This window comes from Littorina saxatilis, linkage group LG16 (assembly GCF_037325665.1).
Source record: "Littorina saxatilis isolate snail1 linkage group LG16, US_GU_Lsax_2.0, whole genome shotgun sequence".
In the NCBI taxonomy this organism is placed as follows: Eukaryota; Metazoa; Mollusca; class Gastropoda; order Littorinimorpha; family Littorinidae; genus Littorina; species Littorina saxatilis.
Window position 1 is genome coordinate 31,986,908 of NC_090260.1, and position 21,027 is coordinate 32,007,934.

At 43.2% G+C, this 21,027-nt stretch overlaps 1 protein-coding gene across 1 annotated transcript; it reads left to right on the plus strand.

Annotated features, from left to right (window-relative positions):
• The first annotated feature begins 2,326 nt into the window (after positions 1–2,326).
• On the plus strand, positions 2,327–16,572 carry LOC138950835 (sulfide:quinone oxidoreductase, mitochondrial-like). The gene is made up of 8 exons (XM_070322551.1): positions 2,327–2,419; positions 4,147–4,344; positions 5,309–5,412; positions 7,026–7,134; positions 9,024–9,207; positions 9,829–9,892; positions 14,350–14,529; positions 15,578–16,572. The coding sequence occupies exons 1-8, from the start codon at positions 2,330–2,332 to the stop codon at positions 15,645–15,647; spliced, it is 999 nt and encodes a 332-aa protein (XP_070178652.1). The 5' UTR covers positions 2,327–2,329; the 3' UTR covers positions 15,648–16,572.
• Positions 16,573–21,027: the final 4,455 nt, after the last annotated feature.

The window sequence follows — 21,027 nt, forward strand, 5'->3', positions numbered from 1 at the left end:
CACAAGGAAACAAACAGCTACCAACAAAAATAAATGTTTTAATTGCGGCAATACAAAAGTCTGCAGGGTTAGCATCGAATTTTTACCCGATGCTCCCCAGCATGTCGTAAGAGGCGACTAACGGATTCTGTTTCTCCCTTTACCCTTGTTAAGTGTTTCTTGTATAGAATATAGTCCATTTTTACACCCCCGGTATAGGGGTGTGTATAGGATTCGCTCTATGTGTTTGTTTGTTTGTTTGTTTGTTTGTTTGTGTTCGCATATAGATCTCAAGAATGAACGGACCGATCGTCACCAAACTTGGTGAACAGGTTCTATACATTCCTGAGACGGTCCTTACAAAAATTGGGACCAGTCAAACACACGGTTAGAGAGTTATTGGTGGATTAAGATTCTACAAGGACTTATAGAGGCACATATTAATGGTCAAAGGGAAATAACCTTCTCAGATGATGGCAGTGAGAATGGTTATTTTCCTTTGACCAACGGGGGTGTTTTTCCTACCTCGGAGGAATTTCTTGTTGTAAAGGTTTTAGTCAAGCAGTATGTAAGAAATGTTAAGTCCTTTGCACTGGAAACTTGCATTCTCCCAGTAAGGTCATATATTGCACTACGTTGCAAGCCACTGGAGCAATTTTTTGATTAGTGCTTTTGTGAACAAGAAACAATTATAAAGTGGCTCTATCCCATCCCCCCCCCCCCCCTTTCCCCGTCGCGATATAACCTTCGTGGTTGAAAACGACGTTAAACACCAAATAAAGAAAGAAAGAAAGAAAGCATCGAATTACTTCGACAGAATCTCGTTACACAGGTCTAAGAACGACATCTCTCGCTACGAGTCACTGAGTTGCTCATCAGTCATGTTGCCTAATTACAAGTCTTTCTGCGTCTAAGCCTGATCTAGAGTGACATTTTTGTGTTATCATATCTGATTAAAATGCAAAAAGAATTGACATAATACCAAGGTATGTTTTATACCTCAAAACATTTACACTTAGGGCGTTGCTTCAGTGGTTGGCGCAGTGATTAATACCAAATCAGTACCTGGCGAGCGTTGGTCAGTATTGCAATTGATCACCACTAATGCTTTGGAATAAAAATGAATAGAGTAAAATAAAACAAAACAAAGGAGAGTAAGAAACAATCAAATAAAATTAAAAGAATACCGCGCTGACAGGGTTCGAACCCACGACCTGCCAACTCAAAATGCAGTACGCTAACCGTCGCGCTACAGAGACATTCTTGCATTTGAGGAAAAAATAAACTAGTAATCCAAAAGAGGTCAGAGGCATAGGCACCCAATATTGAACTCGGTACATTACAGAAGAGGAACTTTTTTTTCGTGTTTCTTTCTAGAGTTTTTTTCTTTCTTTTTCAGCAAGATAATTATAACGTAACAAAGCAGACACATGCTTGGTTGTCTTTATAGAACCTTTTCTTGAACATATATGGGGGGGTAAAGACACTGGTGATTTGTAAGTCTTCAAACCGGTGTCTTGTGCCTTTGCTTGTCCCCCAAGCTGTTTTGCAACTTGGAGGGTCTGACAGTGAATGATTTAGGTCAGTCCCTCGCATGGTTTGATATGCACGAGGAAAACGGGGAATGACTGGTTGTTTTTTTTCTTTTGTTTTAAACTTTTTCGTCCGGTAAACACTCGTTTTCATATGCCCTACTGACCGAAACCCTATTGACCGAACCCTTTTGACCGAAACCTTACTGACCGAAACCCTATTGACCGAACCCTTTTGACCGAAACCTTATTGACCGAAACCTTACTGACCGAAAAACAACATATGACTAAATACATCATTTTCATTTTCATTTCATTTTCATTACTTTATTGTCCCATCGCTGAGAAATTCGGGTCGCTTCCTCCCAGTGGAAAGCTAGCGGCAACGGAGTCGCGCTACCCAGGTGTCTGCGTGTTTAGGTGTATTCAGCCACCTGCACTTATGGCAGAATGACCAAGGTCTTTTACGTGCCATTGTGATGACACGGGGGTGGGACATGGCTTCCGTCTCTGGGTCTGCACATAAAGTTGACCCGTGTCCGTCCCGGCCCGAATTCGAACCTGCGACCTTCCGATCACAAGTCCAGTGCTCTACCATCTGAGCTACTCAAGCGTGAGTGTGTCTGATTGTGTGTGTGTGCGTGTGTATGTGTGTGTCATTGTGTGTGTGTGTGTGTGTGTGTGAGTGTGTGTGTGTGTGTGTGAGTGTGTGTGTCAGTGTGTGTTAGTGTGTGTCAGTGTCAGTGTGTGTGTGAGTGTGCGTCTGTGTGTGTGTGTGTGTGTGTGTCATTTACATTCTGCTGTTGTGAAGTGGCTCAATGTATGTCTCTCTATTTTTTTCTCTCTGTCAACAGATACAGTACGATTACCTTGTGGTGGCTGCTGGTTTACAACTCAACTATGATAAGGTGAACATGCGAGGGTCAACTGAAAAGTAAAGAGCCCGACCAGGAAGGAGTTGACTTACGAGTCTAGAAAAAGTTTACATTTCAACATTGTCCCTCCGGACCTCCACACACTTGTTCCATCTGTGCCTCAGATCCTTATTGTGGTTACTGCAGAAGCCTTTGTATTGCAACCCTTGGAAGTCCTCAAAAGCAGTCATGACGTCATTGTCCGTTTCGTAGTGCTCAACCCTGGGCCGGTACTTCCTCATGGTTGCAAACATAATATCGTTTGAGGGTGCCAAATCTGGCGAATACAGCAAATGTTAACGATCTCCAAGCCTCATTAATGATTTGTTGCCATGGAAACCAAGGACTTTCGGGCAGGGTTGTTGTCTTAACGGAGCAACATCCCTTTCGGAGCGTTTCTCGCTGCTTAGCCTTGATATGCTCTTTTAGTTGACTCGGAAGTATGAAATAGAATTCACCTGTTACTGTCTTGTCTGTTGGAACTTAGTCTAACAGGAAATACGTACCCCTCTGCGTCAAATAAAACAGATGCCATCACCTTTTTAAGGGGACATGACCCTGACCTTCTTTAGGTGAGTATAACCTTGATGTCCCTACTGCATGAACGGTCGATTAATTGGTTTCAGGCTGAAAGGAATACCCTAGTCTCATCATCAGAAACAAATCGGGACATAAAATCCTCTCCATCTGCCTCAAATAAGCGTAAAATGTCGCGTGCCATGTTCAATCTGAAGTGCTTCTGTTCTGGTGTACAAGTTTGAGGACCTACCTTGCTTGAACTGTCTTCATGAACAGTTTTCTGCATAGAATACTCCAAACTCTTTTTTATGTGAGATGCCAAGTGTATCAGCGATGTAATAAATGCCCATTGGTTAATTTTGCATCACCAGCGCGCAGACAGCTTCAACGGTTTCTTGAGTTGTAACCGTTGGTGGTCTCTTCCACACCGTTTGTCATCTTAAACAGGTTTCCTTCCAAGCCTGAATTCCGCTGACCACCTTATTACTTTGGTCTATGAAGGGGCATCCCTGCCTAACGTTTACGTCAGGTCATTATGAATTTCCAGTTGGCTAAAATAATATGTTTCTGTGCAAATATTGGATCACTGAGTTTTGTTAGTTTTCTAGAATGTGGGGCTAACAGTGGGGTATGGTATCGTAAATCCACGCCTTGAATATGTGCGCGATATAAATTGCATTAAAAAAGAATTAAAAAAAATTCCCTGCGTTTAGAACTGTACCCACGGAATACGCGCGATATAAGCCTCATATTGATTGATTGATTGATGGTACTTTGAGAAACCAAAGGCACACAAACTAACCGGTGAAAATACGTATTATTTTGCATGAAGCCTCATAGGAACCTTTCTAAATTCATGCCAAGTGTTAAATGTCCAAGTCAATTCCTTCCTGGTCGGGCCCGGTACTTCTCAGTTGGCCCTCGTACAGATCAATTGTAATGTGTATGTTCTTTGTTTTCTCTGTTTTTTTTAGTTTATATTCATATTGTTTTGTATTTTGGTTTTGTTTTGTTGTTTAGTTTCATTGTCGTCGTTGTTGTCGTCCAAGCGTCAATTTATGTCAGCATCAGTCTTTTTCTCTGTCTCAATAATTATAGTCTGTCTATCCCCGCCTCTCGGTTTTTTCTCTCTCCCTCGCTCTCTCTTTCTATTGACACTAAACTAGTTTTACTAATTGTTTCTATTCTTCTGTTTTCTCCAGGTAAAAGGACTGACGGAGGCACTGCAAAGCGACCCCCAGGTGTGTTCCAACTACGATCCGAAGTACGTGACCAAGACGTTCCATGCCCTGGAGGCCATTCAGAGTGGTAACGCCATATTTACCTTCCCCAACACGCCCGTCAAGTGTGGAGGTGCTGCGCAGAAAATCGTCTACCTTGGGGAGGAAATCTTCAGAAATGTGAGAAATTACGTGGTTTTTGTTTGTTTGTGTGTTTATGTGTGTGTGTGTGTGTGTGTGTGTGTGTGTGTGTGTGTGTGTGTGTGTGTGTGTGTGTGTAAGTGTTTGTGTGTGTGTGTGTGTGTATATGTGTGTGTGTGTGTGTGTCTGTGTGTATTTTTAGGTGTGTGTGTGTATGTTTGGGTGTGTGTGTGTGTATGTGTGAGTGTGTGTGTGTATGTGTGTGTGTGTGTGTGTGTATGTTTGGGTGTATGTGTGTGTGTGTGTGTGTGTGTGTGTATATGTGTGAGTGTGTGTGTGTCTGTGTGTATTTTTAGGTGTGTGTGTGTATGTTTGGGTGTGTGTGTGTGTATGTGTGAGTGTGTGTGTGTATGTGTGTGTGCGTGTGTGTGTGTGTTTGGGTGTATGTGTGTGTGTGTGTGTGTGTGTATGTGTGAGTGTGTGTGTTTGTGTGTGTGTGTATGTTTGTGTGTGTGTGTGTGTGTGTGTGCGTGTGTGTGTTTTGTGTGTGTGTGTATGTGTGTGTATATGTGTGTGTGTGTGTATGTTTGGGTGTAAGTGTGTGTGTGTGTGTGTGTGTGTGTGTTTGTGTGTGAGTGTGTGTGTGTGTTTGTGTGTGAGTGTGTGTGTGTGTGTGAGTGTGTTTGTGTGTGAGTGTGTGTGTGTGTTTGTGTGTGAGTGTGTGTGTGTGTGTGAGTGTGTGTGTGTGTGAGTGTGTTTGTTGGTGTGTGTGTGTGTGTGCATGTGTGCATGTGTGGGCGTGCGGATGGGGTGTAAGAGGTAAGGGATAGGGCTCATTGCTTTCAAATAAATAAAACGTCATTGAAAACCCCCCACTTTTGTCTAATCACTCTTTTATGAGAAACACTATATAATATGGCGTTAAAATGTTTGCCAAGTTTGATAGGAGATCCTACCAACAGTCTGAATAATGTAACTTTTACTTCATTTTTCATGGCAACAGAAGGGTACACGCGACAAAATAGACGTTCTCTACAACACTTCCCAGAGCGTTATTTTTGGTGTTGAGAAGTACGCTGCCACCCTGCGAAACATCGTCCAGCAGAGGTAAATAACGACCTATTTTCTTTCTGGCACGTGTGCCACTAATGGACAAAAAAAACTAAATCAAAACTGCTAACGTTGTAAAATCTAGAATAAAAAAAAGCAGCAAAGAAATTCAGTTATTGAAACGTACGTTTAATGTTTGACAAACCAGGACTGACATTCACAAGTAAAGGGTGACCCTAATAAATGTCACCCATACAAAAATGATGATCTAGGTATTATTAATTGTTTATACTTGAGCCTTCAGATATTTCAAAAGGAAAAAGCCTTGAAGGTTTCAGTGGGTTGAGAGTTGGTTTCTGCTCTTAGATGGCAAACCTCCTGTAGTGTTTAGTCGATCGAGGAATTTGGATATTTTGTTGCAAAAGAGCACAAAAGTCAGACCAATTGACTACAAATGTGAAACTTGGTGATATGAAGTAATTCTCTCAACACATGTGCAAGTGATTAACAGCTATTTTGTTTTCAGCGTTGCAATAGGGACCGATATTTAGACGAGACAAATATAATGCCGACGAGTCGAAGACGAGTCGCATTATACGTACTTGTTCGAGTCTAAATATCGGACCCTATTGCAACGCTGAAAACAGAATAGCGTATAATTATATTGCAATTCTGACAATGCCACTGACGTTATGTTCTGTGATGAAAACATGTTTTTGTCAGCAACAACTACCAGAATGGTCCATGTAGCCTATTGCAGACGACGGGTTAGTGCGCATATCGACGGAAATCACTGAACATTGAAATATCCTCGGACATGTATCACGGAGAAGACACGAGATTACCGGATGATTGGCATAACGTCAGTATTCCAGGTTTCATATGACGTCACATATCGTACTTGCTTACAATTACGTATTCTATGTATTGTTCGAAAGTCTGACTTCTATTGGGGATAGTGTGATAATGATAAGAGATCAAGGATTGTCTCAGAAGAAAGTCAAGGACTAACTGTTTCGGACCCGTAACTTAATGTCAACATTACATACAATGGAAGTTGCATGCCACAGGGAAAGGAGAGTTTTCTGAGTATGTGCTAAACATGGAAAAGACCGAGCTGTTGGCAGTCCTATCTGTTTCTTGTGTGTGTGTGTGTGTGTGTGTGTGTGTGTGTGTGTGTGTGTGTGTGTGTGTGAGTGTATGTGTGTGTGTGTGTGTGTGTGTGTGTGTGTGTGTGTGTGTGTGTGTGTGCGTGCGTGCGTGCGTGTGTTTTTCCTCTCTTTTAATTTTATTTTATAATTTTTTAATTTTTTTTTTCCCCTTTCTCCCCCCCCCCCGTCCCCCCCCCCCCCCCTTTATGAGTGTGTATTACTTTTAGTCTGTATGCCTGTGCCCTTCACATCATCCAACCACTTCTCTCCCCTTTCATTCATTTCCGTTCCTAGAGTTCCTTCCCCTTTTTGCGTGTTTCTCCTCCATTTTCTTTCAAACCCTGTTCGTTCCGTGTTGCGTCTGCTTTTTGTTGTCTTTTGTGTTCTATTCCTGATGAAGCTTCCAGAAGCGAAAATTCGTAATCGTCTTGTGTCGTCTTTGTATCGGTGAGTACAGTAATCCTTTGTTTTTTAACGTTGTTTCTTGTTAATTCAACCATCTGCCGTTTTCTCGTGCAGGCACATCAAGGTCAACTACCGACACAATCTTGTGGAGGTCAAGCCAGACTCCAGAGAGGCCGTCTTTCAGCTTCTGGACAGCGAGAAGGGGGAGACTACAACCTTTAGTGTAAGACTGATATAGAGCACATTCCCTTTAAAGTCCCACTCCGCCTCGTTTAAGCAGTTCGCCTTACCGTTCTCCCGCCAAGTCGGCGTATGGCTGCTTGAATGGCGAGGCACAAACGGTCATACACGTACAAATCCACTCGTGCAAAAAAAAAGTGAACGTGTGAGTTTCAGCCCATGAACGGAGAAGAAGAAGAAAAGCCTTGAGCAACGTTCGTCGCAGATCTGGCCAGGCTTGTACAATGGTGTAAGATTATCCCTTCGCTTGGTCACATACCAAATATCAACAGCTTGTGTGTTCTCTGTGCCCAGTGGCTTTTTTTTATTTTTTATTTTTTTTATTCATTGTGCAAAATGTCGGAACATATTTGTGACCCTCCACCACGGAATGAGTCGCATGTCACCTTTGCATGATTTTCATATATTGTTACATTTTTCTAACGAGTTTTTTTATGCTCTATCCAGTGGTGAAAACCGTTTTAGAAAAGAGCGAGTTATAAGCCTGTGACTAAGGTGACCCTCACACTGTTACCAGACACTCCCCGGACTTTTATTAAGCCTTGCGCAGAACCGCGCGAGGTGACATGCGACTCATTTCGTGGTGGAGGGTCACATTTCATAAAAAAAATTCCAACTCACATCAGCAAACAGTCAGGGTTTTGAGATTTGGTGTATGAACATGTAGTGGGATGGTCTTATCCCACGTATAAACAAGGCCTGGCCCCATTTGACACGGCGAGGCAACCTGTCTGTTTTCGCCAAGCGGAGTGGGCTTTAAAGATGCTAAACATACTATCCTTTTAAAGAAAGCATCCTTTTAAGGGTACTATCATTTTAAATATACTATTTTTCCTGTGGACCGCAACACGGTGGCCTCGTAGTAAGGCGTCCCGGTCCGCCCAGTGAGCGGGAGGTCGTGGGTTCGAACCCCGGCCGGGTCATACCTAAGACTTTAAAATTGGCAATCTAGTAGCTGCTCCGCCTGGCGTCTGGCATTATGGGGTTAGTGCTAGGACTGGTTGGTCCGGTGTCAGAATAATGAAGCCTGTGCTGCGACTTAGAAGAACCCTGGACTTGTGATCCCTAGGTTACACCGGGTTCGAATCTGGACCCGGACGCACACGAGTCAACTTTGTGTTCAGAAACAGTATCCATGCCCCACCTCCGTGTCACCACTGTGACGCGTAAAAGACATCGGGTCATCCTGCCAGATGTGTGCAGTTGGCTGATTACACCTAAACACGTGCAACACATGCGTAGCGTGTCTCTTGTTGTCATCTTTCCACTGGGAAGACACTACACGATTTTCCCAACAAAATGACAATGGATTAAGTAATGCATTTGGCGGGCGCAGGGGCCTTGCGGATAAGACATCGGCCTTCTAATCGAAAGGTCGTGAGATCAAAGCCCGGGCTGCGGCCGCCTGGTGGGTTAAGCGCGGAGATTGTTCCGATCTCCCAGGTCAACTTATGTGCAGACCTGCTTGTGGCTTATATCCCCCTTCGTGTGTATACACGCAAGCACAAGAACAAGACAGTGCGCACGGAAAAGATCCTGTAATCTATGTCCGCGTTCGGTGGGTTATAGAACACGATAATACCCAGCATGCTTCCCCCGAAAGTGGGGTATGGCTGCCTAAATGGCGGGGTAAAAACGGTCATACACGTGAAAGCAGTGCGAGTTTCAGCCCATGAACAAAACAAACACACAAGTAACGCAATTAAATGCAAGCTTGGCTTCGAGATTTTGTGTGTGTTTTTTATTTTTTAAAATTTATTTTTATTTATTTTCACTGTTACCGAGATAGTATGTGAACGTCACACATCTGTCAAAAAACTGTTGTTTTTATATATAATTGTTTTTCCGATATATCTATGTGTTGCGTTACAGTACAGTTTACTACACGCCGTACCGCCCATGTCTGCCCCTGACGAAGTGAGGTCCAGCCCCTTGGTGAACGCTGACGGCCGTGTGGACGTCCACAAACACACCCTGCAGCACACCCAGTTTCACAACGTCTTCGCCCTCGGGGACTGCACCAGCCTCCCTACCTCCAAGACAGCCGCTGCTGTGTGTGTCTGTGTCTGTGTGTGTGTGTGTGTGTGTGTGTATGTGTGTGTGTGTGTGTATGTGTGTGTGTGTGTGTGTGTGTGTGTGTGTGTGTGTGTGTGTGTGTGTGTGTGTGTGTGTGTGTGTGTGTGAATACTTTGCAAATAAAGAAGAAAAAATGAAAATTCTGAACAACAAGATGACTGTGGGTGAGTTGAACAAAGTTGAAAAACAACAGAAATCTGTACTCACCAATACAAGCAAAGCACACACAAATACTTTTATTTTATTTTTCAAATTACCCCTTATTTGAATATTTTTTAACATGATTGTTAGAAATACCGTCCTTTCCGTGTCTAAGATCATCAATCAATGACGCTTATATCGCGCATATTCCGTGGGTACAGTTCTAGGCGCTCTGCAGTGATGCCGTGTGAGATGAAATTTTATACGGCCAGTAGATTGCAGCCATTTCGGCGCATATTTACCTTTCACGGCCTATTCACAAACCATTATCCAAAATATCTGCATTATATCAAAGCATGTTACTTGATTATACACATTGGTTGGTCGATCCTATCCAACAATTTTGAAAGGTAAGACATATCGTGAACTCTTATTCTAATTTCCCTCTCTTCTTTTTCAGCTTCACAGTTCGGCGTATTGAAACATAACCTTTCTGCTGTCATCAAAGGGAAGCAATCCACTCACTCAGTAAGTTTGCGTTGTTATTATCTCCCGTCATTCAAGTATATGTGTCGAATGTGTATAATATATCGGTACGGTTATGTCCGTCTTTTTCGTCCATAGCATTTTGTGAGTGTTTCAATCTTCGTTGATTTCCGTCAGTACATGAGCAAGGGGTATGCGCACTGAAACGTCGTCTGCAACAGCCAGCATGTCCGATGTGGAGAACAAAACGTGTTTTTTTTTTTTTTGCACAGAATTTACGTCAGAATAGCATTTATAACGCAGTTCTTTTTTTCAGATCGTCTCCGACTTCACGATGCTATTCTCGTCAAAATATCGGGCCCTAATATTACGCTAAACAACAAAATAGCTGTTATTTTTAAATAACACAAGAGAAGAAAGAAAAAAACACTTTTTTGTTGTTGTTTTTTTACCTCAGTTGCATGCAGGCTGCTTCGACCGTGAGTTGTTTTGCCTTTGTTTCTTTTTTTACACCCCCGGTATAGGGGTGTGTATAGGTTTCGGTCGATGTGTTTGTTTGTTTGTTTGTGTGTTTGTTTGTTTGTTTGTTTGTTTGTGTGTTTGTTTGTGTTCGCAAGTAGATCTCAAGAATGAACGGACCGATCGTCACCAAACTTGGTGAACAGGTTCTATACATTCCTGAGACTGTCCTTACAAAAATTGGGACCAGTCAAACACACGGTTAGGGAGTTATTGGTGGATTTTGGTTTTTTTGGGGGATCAACTACGGCATAACTCTTCCTTATCTTCTCCATGTTTTCAGCGTTTACCTCCCTTCCTTCGTATGGTGCACTATAGTATGAGGGGGCATCTTCGGATATTCCCGGCGTTCTGTTACTATTTTTAGAAGGTCACCGCAGTGTCCAGAACGTAAATTGGACCCGTAAATTATCCTCACTGTAAAAGTGCAAAGGTCGAATCAATTTATAGCCACGCGAAAAATACACTCTCATCTATCTCTATATATTTATACAATAGATATAGATATATATATACGGCTTCTCTGTGTGTCGACGCCCTAGGTACCACATCACAAACAGAACTGTGCAATACACAGGTGTTTTCTACAGACACACTCAAACACACACACACACAGAGAAGCCGTATATATCTATATCTATTGTATAAATATATAGAGATAGATGAGAGTGTATTTTTCTGCGACATGCAGATGGCAAGGAGCTCAGCTGAGAAGATCGAGTTTCTGTTGCACAGTTTAAATTGATATGATCAGGAATGGCATTATGGCCCCTGAATCATGTTCGTGCTGTTCCCATTCCACGAGTCTGGAAGGGACCTAAGCTTGACGGGTCCATGGTTCGAAGCCGGCGTACAGTGCGCCACTCAAGCCGGGTATTCGGCTCTACTGACTTGCTACCCGGCGAAGCGGCAGATACACCCCGGGAAAATATGGTCGATGAGATATTTCAATACCTGCTCTCAGCGCGCAGCGCAAACCGATTTTGGTTTTGTTTTTTTCGGGATCTTTTGTTTTCTGTATGCGGTCAGTAGGTGTTACAGAAAGAGTTATATTGATTTGTCTTTTTCTCCGCCTGTCTCTTTGTCCACTCAATCAACTTATTTTAACCACACTTGTTAGCAGTGCCTTCTCAGTTGGTGGCAGTGAGAATGGTAAGGACGGGGGTGTTTTTCCTACCTCGGAGGAATTTCTTGTTTTTTCTTCTTTTAAAAAAACAAAACAAAACATTGTTAAAGTGTGATGGTAACGCACACTCGTCCGCTGCAGACAGGGAAGATGACGTGGTTAATCTTGCACTTAAGCGTTGTGAATGTAAAGCAAACATTCCCGTGGCATTATTGCGTTAAAGATGTCCGTGTTATCAATGCAAAGAATGACTCTGGTGTCATTAATTAAAAGGGAATCAGCTCCAAATGTGTGTCTAATTTGATCATTCTTGTCGTTAACCGCGTTGGTTGAAGAAAGAGAATGCTTCTGGCCGCCATTTGCGTCTCTCTTCTGGTGTCATTTTCGTTCTCAAAATAGCCGTGTCGATCTTGTACTTCTAAACCTCATGTGAATAAAACACATCAGTACGGTTCATTATATAGCTCGAATGGCAACGCAGGTGACTATGTATGAATAAATAGGGCAAAACATGCAAATCCACATGCTAAGATTAAAACAGAACATTCCTGTACGTAATGCCCGAAAGTTGAATTAAAATGTGTATGCTAGCAACATTGTGACTACGCTTGTTTCCTCGGGATTGACCAAGATAGTAAAATATTACAGAAACTCACATTTTATGTGGTGTGTGTGTGTGTGTGTGTGTGTGTGTGTGTGTGCGCGTGTGCGTGCGTGCGTGCGTGTGTGTGTGTGTGTGTGTGCGTGTGTGCGTGCGCGTGTGTGTGTGTGTGTGTGTGCGTGTGTTTTTGTGTGTGTGCATTTGTGTGGATGTGCGCTTGCATGCGTGTGTACGTATGGGTGTGTGCGCGCATGCTTGCATGCGTGCGTGCGTGTGTGTGCGTGTTTGTGTGCGTGTATGTGTGTGTGCGTGCGTGCGTGCGTACGTGCATGTGTGTATATGCGTGTGTACTACTGTGAGCGTAATATAGGCAATCTTAACATTGCAGTATGACAGCTACACATCATGTCAGGTGTGTGTTTATTTGTGTGCGTGCGTGTGCTCGCTTGTGCGTGCGTGTGCGTGCTCGCTTGTGCGTGCGTGTGTGCATACATGCGTGCACGTGTACGTGTGCTACAGTGCGTGCTACAGTGTGTGCTACAGTGTTCGTAAAACATGACAACCGTGTTAATTGCAGGACCTTGAAATGGTGTGCAGCACAGTTGTCTGTAGTTTTCAGTCAGCTTTTCACTTGGTCACTCAGGGACTGTATTGTTCCTGATGTGTGGAAAAAGTCAACCATCTGCCCCGTTCCTAAAAACAGTAGACCCAAACAGCTCAATGACTATCGTCCAGTTGCCCTCACTTCGGTAGTAATGAAATGTTTTGACCGCATCCTTCTGCCTCGTCTTCTCAACTGCACACGACCTTTCATGGACCCTTTTCAGTTTGCCTACAAGAAAAACAGAGGTACAGATGACGCCACACTCACACTTCTGCAACAAGCATATAGTCACTTAGAAAAACCTGGTTCCTTCGTCCGTATTCTATTTATAGACTTTTCATCTGCTTTCAACACCATACAACCTCACCTGCTTGTTCAAAAACTGCTTTCTTACAACGTCACTCCCAGACTCGTCCTTTGGATCACACAGTTTCTAGTGAACAGAACCCAGTCCGTCCGTTTCCATAGCGCACTTTCATCCATAGTTAGTACTTCTACTGGAACCCCATCAGGGCACAGTATTGTCTCCAGTTCTGTTCACATTATACACTAACGATTGTCAAGGCACTGTTACGACCCCTCTTGTGAAATATTCTGACGATTCTGCCCTTGAAGACCTGTCTGACTCTGATTCTGTTTATTTTTCTGAAGTTCAAAATTTCAGCTCCTGGTGTAAAGATAACTATTTAGACCTAAATGTGACAAAAACAAAAGAGCTAGTTATTGACTTTCGCAAAAACCCAGCTACAGTTTCAGATTTGTACATAGATGGTGTGAAAGTTGAGCGAGTGACTGAATACAAATATCTCGGTACAGTCATTGACAACAAACTAAATTTCTCCTCAAACACTAAAGCTATCCACAAGAAGTGTCAGTCAAGAATCTACTGCTTACAAAAGCTCAGAAGTCTGAACATCAACAGCCGCATCCTCCAAACATTCTATACTTCATTCATTGAATCCATTCTCACTTTCTCTTTCATCTGCTGGTATGGAGGTCTGTGTGTGAAGAGTAAGAATGTGCTTGGGCGGGTGGTGAACACATGTGGTAAGATTGTGGGGGTGAGACAGGAAGGACTGACTGTGCTGTATGAACGACGTGTGGTGCGAAAGGCCTGCTGCATCATCCAGGATAGTAGTCATGTGCTCGCTCACCACTTTGAGGTCCTGCCCTCAGGACGTCGCCTCCGCACTCCCAGATTCCGCACGCTCAGAACTAAGAACAGTTTTATTCCAAAGTCAATTGGCTTTTTAAATACCTAAGTTAACTAAAACTAGTATGTGTGCCGGTGAACATATGCACTGATTTCTGTGATGAATATTTTTTACACTCTTTGATGTGCACCCTTATGCTGAGTGTGATAACCCTCGAATGACTAGTCCTGTGATAAATATTGTTCAATGACATATCTAGTCCTGTGATAATGATAGTTTTTAGCGTTAAACTTTTAGCTAAAGCTGACGGCAATTAACCTATTTGGAATCATGTTACTATTCCTGTTAGTGTACATATGCGTGCGCGAGTGTAGTATGCTTCGTATGGTATTTTTATCTGTTGTCTTATTATTTGTTTTGTCTTTTAATGTGCACCACACTGAAATTTCTCTGTATGAGATAATAAAGTATTCGTATTCGTATTCGTATTCGTATGCCGGCTACTCATCATGTCCGCTGGTGACCGGGAAGAACAAGTGTGTGCTGGCCGAGTTTGACTACGATGGTCATCCCATGGAGACTTTCCCCGTGGACCAGAGCAAGGAACGCTGGTCCATGTACCAGATGAAGGCACACGTCATGCCCCAGATCTACTTCCATGGACTGCTCAAGTAAGTCTGCAGCCAAACCCCCTCTCACATTCTCAAGGAATGGCGTAGCCTTAAATCTGAATCCTTGTCAAATAATAAAGTTCAATTCAATTCAATTCAATTCAAGACTGGTTTGATTGGTTGGTTATTGAACTGTATGTATCCAGATGAAGGCACACGTCATGCCCCAGATCTACTTCCAAGGACTGCTCAAGTAAGTCTGCAGCCAATCCCCTCCCCAAGCCCCACAAAACTCCTCCCTCCCCACACCGCCCGTTCCCTCCCCAACTTGAAATCAAGACTGGCTTGGATGGTTGGTTGTTAAACTGTATGCATCCAGGTGAAGGCACTCGTCATGCCTGACATCTCCTGCCATGGACTGCTCAAGTAAGTCCGCCGCCATACCCCTTCCCCGGCCCCTTAAGATCGAGGCTTGAAATCAAGGCTGTCCTTAATGTTGATGGAATACGTGACATCGGTGAATAGTCATCATGATATTACAGAACGAAATTTGAGGCGAACGAACTCGACACAATTTGGCTCAATGTTACGGACCGAGTTTGAAGCTTGAAAACAGTTAGAAACACAAATGTTGGACCCTAACTATGACTAAACTGATCGCAGATCCAATGGTTTCTTTTTTTACGATTCTTAAGCGGAAGTCAAAATTCCGTTAGGGGTAGTCAACTCTTTAAACTCTAACCAGAGTGATGTCCTTGCCATTCCCCTTAATTTTGTGGCCTGGAAATGCCAAAAGATTGAACCAAGTTTGAATCTAAGTTACTCCGACCAGTCTAGACCCAAACTGTGACACATTCGCCTGCTTCAAATTTCGATCAGTAACATGACTATTCGGTTACATCCCTTATTCCTTCAGTGTCAATGCCAATGTTGTGGTCTTAAGTTCAAATGGGGGGGGGGGGGGGGGGGCAGTTCATTATTATCATTATAGCATGTGTACAGCTCTCTGTTTCGTAGAGGTCTCTGGGAAAGACCGGCTGTGTTTAGCAAAGTGTAATACGTGTTTATTATAATCATTACAACATGTTTCCCTCTATCTGTGTTGCAGGGGTATCTACGAAGGACCGGCCATGTTTCGCAAAGTCATGCATCTAGGAATGGGTGAAAAGAAGCACTAGAAGTTTCAAGCTCGTTCGGATCATGTTCTCCTCAAAACTAAGCTGATGACTAATAAAGAAAATATACACAAACGTTAAAAGTCTGCTGGAATTCCAGGATCCAACATTGTATTTGAAACTTGCTTTTTTGTTAAGAGTGCATAAAAGGACTGTGAGTGCCGCAGTGGAACAAGTTTGGGCACACAGTTTGATTGCAACAAGGAGGTAGAAAGATTCTGCTTTTTTTAATTATTGTATTTTGTTCAAGTGGTATACTTTTCAAAGTCAAACGGGGTCCTGATTTGGCCTTTTGTTTGTTTGTTTGTTTGTTTAACGCCCAGCCGACCACGAAGGGCCATATCAGGGCGGTGCTGCTTTGACATATAACGTGCGCCACACACAAGACAGAAGTCGCAGCACAGGCTGCATGTCTCACCCAGTCACATTATTCTGACACCGGACCAACCAGTCCTAGCACTAACCCCATAATGCCAGACGCCAGGCGGAGCAGCCACTAGATTGCCAATTTTAAAGTCTTTGGTATGACCCGGCCGGGGTTCGAACCCACGACCTCCCGATAACGGGGCGGACGCCTTACCATTAGGCCAACCGTGCCGGTCTGATTTGGCCTTTATGGTCCGCTGGACCCAAATAGCAACACTTAACGAACTAACTTTCAAAGTCAAAGAAATCGACGGGAAACAATCTAGGGCAAAGACTTGTGTTGAACATGCTGCTCCAGGCTCCAGGGCTGAGATGAACGAGAAAGTTTCCACCAAAACAGGAGCCACCCGCAGTGTGGGATTGGTTAAGACTGATACTTGTTGTGATTTCAACGAATCAGATCCCGCGGTCTGCTCTCTCCCGTTTGGGTGGAACCCACTTTCGTTTCATGCACACCTGCCCTGGCCAGGAACGGTGCTCGTCAGTTTGTTTTTTAAAAATCAACTTCTTGTGTGTGGCGCACGTTATAATTATGTCAAAGCAGCACCGCCCTGATATGGCCCTTCGTGGTCGGCTGGGCGTTAAGCAAACAAACAAACAAACAAACAAACAAACAACAATACAGACTGCACACCCTCATCACGCTCGTTGTACATACTCAATGAAGACAGGTTCGTTTTGATACATGTACCACTTTCACAACGGCTCCTTTGGACACGTGACGCTCGTTATACATACTCTGTTACGGCTGGTACTTGCGTGTAAATGTCTGTGTGTTTTTAATACTCTATCAGAAAGAAAAATGCGTGCTCTACTCTGTTTACAAACTCCCGTCTCACACACACACACAACACTCAAACAAGGCACAAAGACTGAACACAATTCCTGCCCTTTGCCCTCGTACCTATATTCAAGTAATCACAAGTATTAACCAGTAATCACAACAAAATATAAATATAATATCTCACATCCACTCAAAAGACTCTTTCATTCAATACAACATATTATCTCGAGTAGGATGAAAGGAAAGTCTCTCCCTCGACGATGTCGTCCTTGTTGACTCTCAGTTCAAGGATCACACATACTTAACTAATTCACGTGTCGACTCACAATTCAGTGGCCGCACACACTATTCTGGATTCGTCCAATCCTTGGCTACACAACTTAGCTGGTTACCTCACTTGCTAACTCACAGTTCAGTGGTTACAAGTTATTCTGGATTCGCACAATCCTATTCCACATACACAGTTCTGTGGTTGCGCACACTCTCCTAGGTCGCACAATATTCGGTTTACTCACGACTCAGCGGGTCCGACACTTGCACCATATCACACCCATGACATGGCGACATTCATGGTGATATGGGGTACACACCAGATGCAAGTTCTCCAGCGCTGCGTTACAACCCTGCGCCGACTCTACTGGTCCTGGCCGCAAGGAGGGGACGCTCAGGACTCTTCTCACCTCGTCTACCCTTCGGTCGAGCGCGCCCTGCTCCCACTTGAATGCTGTATAGAAAGTTTATGCTACCGTAAGTTTCAATTCTAAGATAAACTTCTCCACATAATAATACTTCCATTCTTTCTCAGTATTATTCAATTATCCGTCAACTAACTTATGCTGTTATATTATTTACACCAGCTCATTTACAAGTAACTTCATTACAACAGAACATACTACACTCTATTCAAAATGGCTGATAACAGCTCACGCTTTCCACCCATTTCACAACATGACTCTCACAGTCATTTCACAAGTTAAGGTTACTGAACAAAAATACAATTCAATAAATACCTGTATTCTCACAGCATTTGAATCATACCAGATTCATTCACAGTAGCCACTAAACAGTTGACTCACTGCTCCTTGAGAAACATCTTTCAACAGCGTAGAGTAAACACACCCTCTCCCGAGAGCGATTTGAGATGTTCTACCGAATATTCAATATGGCCGCTTCAAGGTTATCATATTTTAGTCATCTTCTCATTGGCCAATAGTAGCCAATGACAATACAGTTCACAAAAATCAGCTCACTATCTCAACATGTGACACTCCTATCTCGCAGTCGAGCCGTGATAACTAAAAGTATGGCTAGCCAATCTGTACACATGTATTAAATACGTTTACTACTGAATTATGTACAAATCCATTTGTCACATACTCTATGAAGACAGGTTCGTTTTGATACGTGTACCACTTTCACAACGGCTTCTTCGGACACGCTCGTTATACATACTCTATGAAGACAGGTTCGTTTTGATGCAATACTTCATACATGTACCACTTTCACAACGGCTTCTTCGCCAGCCCTCTGGTATATTTGCTCTTTGCCCGTGTGTTATTGAACCGTGAACGGCTTAAACAGGATCGAACGCAGGCTGTCCGCAACGTGTGATGTTGCATACGACTTTTGCTGTGTGAGCTTATAGAGATACAGAACAAATCAAAAAGCCATTCGACATGAACAGATTCGATTCAAACACATCAACATTTCTTCCTTCAAATGCAGTCCCGTGAGTGACTGTGTGGAAAGCATCTGGTCTCCCACAGGCGAAGTAGTTTCATTTGATGTCAACTCCGTATTAAGATTGTTTACTCTACAGGCGTGTCATTTTCACCTATGCGTTAGACTGTATAGTCTGTAGGGGTGTGACTGATTTTCACCTGCGCGTTAGACTTATACATTTTTTTATACTCTGCAGGCGTGTTCTTTTCACCCAGGCGTTAGACTGTATAGTTATATTCAATTATTACCAATTCGGTGCCCCATATGGCTTTTTGACCAATCAGGGCGGATTCTAGGTGACCCTCTAAATGTTATAACGTTCAGGCAGGGACCCTTTTTGTTTATCAAGCTATAAATTAACAAGACACAGTAACAATTTAAATCAACAATATCAGCGTGATTTATTCTAAATAGTGACACTTCAAATGCTGTCAGATAATACTCTCTTTATGTAAAAAATACCGAAAAGCGAGTTTTGTCGGTGGGTGCTTTACGGAACAGCAAGGCACCGCCCATCCTCTGAGTGTGCAATGGGACCCGCTCACTTGAAATCTAAATTATCTAAGTTCGGAAAAATCAAGTGAAATTGTGTCACTCGCTTTACGTCAAATGTATCTTTACGTCATTTCCCATCGGTCTGGAGTAGGTTCTAAATCTGTTGCTCTCTGTTCAACAAGAAAAAGCGAAGAAACCGAAACGCATGTTCAACATGATTTATCTTGTGAGATTGTTGTGTGTCAAACGCATTTGACCTGTGAATATTCATCACATCAGGTGTGTTACTCTGATTGGCCGACCCAGGTCACGCGCATTCTTTGTCTGACAGGCATAATCAGGTAGGAGCGCTAAAAGTTCCCATTGCAGCTGTTTTGTCTAATTCGCGGAGTCGCTTCGAAATTTCTTTTGGTCGAATTAAACGATAATAGAACCGTTATTTCTAATATGCTGACTGTTAGCAAATGATAACAGACATGTCTCACAAACGATATCAGCATTCGCCTAAAAGGCTCATGCTTGATATCTTTTTTCTCGACATGTCTGTTATCATTTGCTAACAGTCAGCATATTAGAAATAACTCATACTAACCATTTTCACCTACGTGTTAGACTGTGTATACTGTGCAGGCGTGTTCTTTTCACCCAGGCGTTAGACTGTATAGTTATATTCAACTAACCATTTTCACCTACGTTTTAGACTGTGTATACTGTGCAGACGTGCCGTTTTCACCTACGTGTTAGACTGTGTATACTGTGCAGGCGTGCCATTTTCACCTACGTGTTAGACTGTGTATACTGTGCAGACGTGCCGTTTTCACCTACGTGTTAGACTGTGTATATATACTGTGCAGGCGTGCCATTTTCACCTACGTGTTAGACTGTGTATACTGTGCAGACGTGCCGTTTTCACCTACGTGTTAGACTGTGTATACTGTGCAGGCGTGCCATTTTCACCTACGTGTTAGACTGTGTATACTGTGCAGACGTGCCATTTTCACCTACGTGTTAGACTGTGTATACTGTGCAGGCGTGCCGTTTTCCCCTACGTTTTAGACTGTGTATACTGTGCAGGCGTGCCATTTTCACCTACGCGTTAGGCTGTATATTCTACTGACCATTTTCACCAACGAGTTAGACTGTATATTCTAACCATTTTCACCTACGTGTTAGACTGTATATTCTACTAACGATTTTCACCTACGCGTTACTGTACACATTCAACAGGCGTCTCCTTTTCACCTCGGTGTTATAGGGAATTACTGTATAGTCTACAGGCGTTCTTAAACATGATGAGGAGGTGTCTGAGGATGGTGGGTCGTCGCAATGTGTTGCTGTCATTTTTGTTGTTCTGGACTCTGTATACGCTAGCCATTTTCGGATACTTGCCCTATGAGTCAGAATCAAGCCACACAAATTTGCGAAAGTCGTTAGCGCAGGACAAACCATTTCCAGGTGTCATCCATTTCAACAGCGCGAACGAGGAGAACGCGGTTGGTCAAAAATCTAAAACTTTTGTGAACAAAAATGTTGCTCCGACTTTACCAAGCCAGGAAGTTATCGAGAATAAAATCAGCCATGACGAATCTTTGGCGGACCCTGGCAACAGAGAAATCGTCGCAGGGCCAGACTCAGACGGCCATGCTGACAACAAAAGGCCTCAGAACCTGGATAATCAGAACGCGGGGAGAGAAAAGGAGCCAGTCCATGTGGATGAAAAGGAAAAGCAACTTGATCCACCCAATGATAGTCTGAACATCGATCATCCAAACGGAAAGGATGAACTTGAAGCTGACCGAGCTAAGCTTGAAAGCGTACTCGAGGGCAAAGAACCAGGAAATGAAATACAACACAAAAATCCCGATGCCGAAGAGGACAAACGCGAAAAAAAGGACACAAACCCGCAAAATGAAGCAGAAGGCAGGAACATACACGAACCACGCGAAGAGGTGGAAA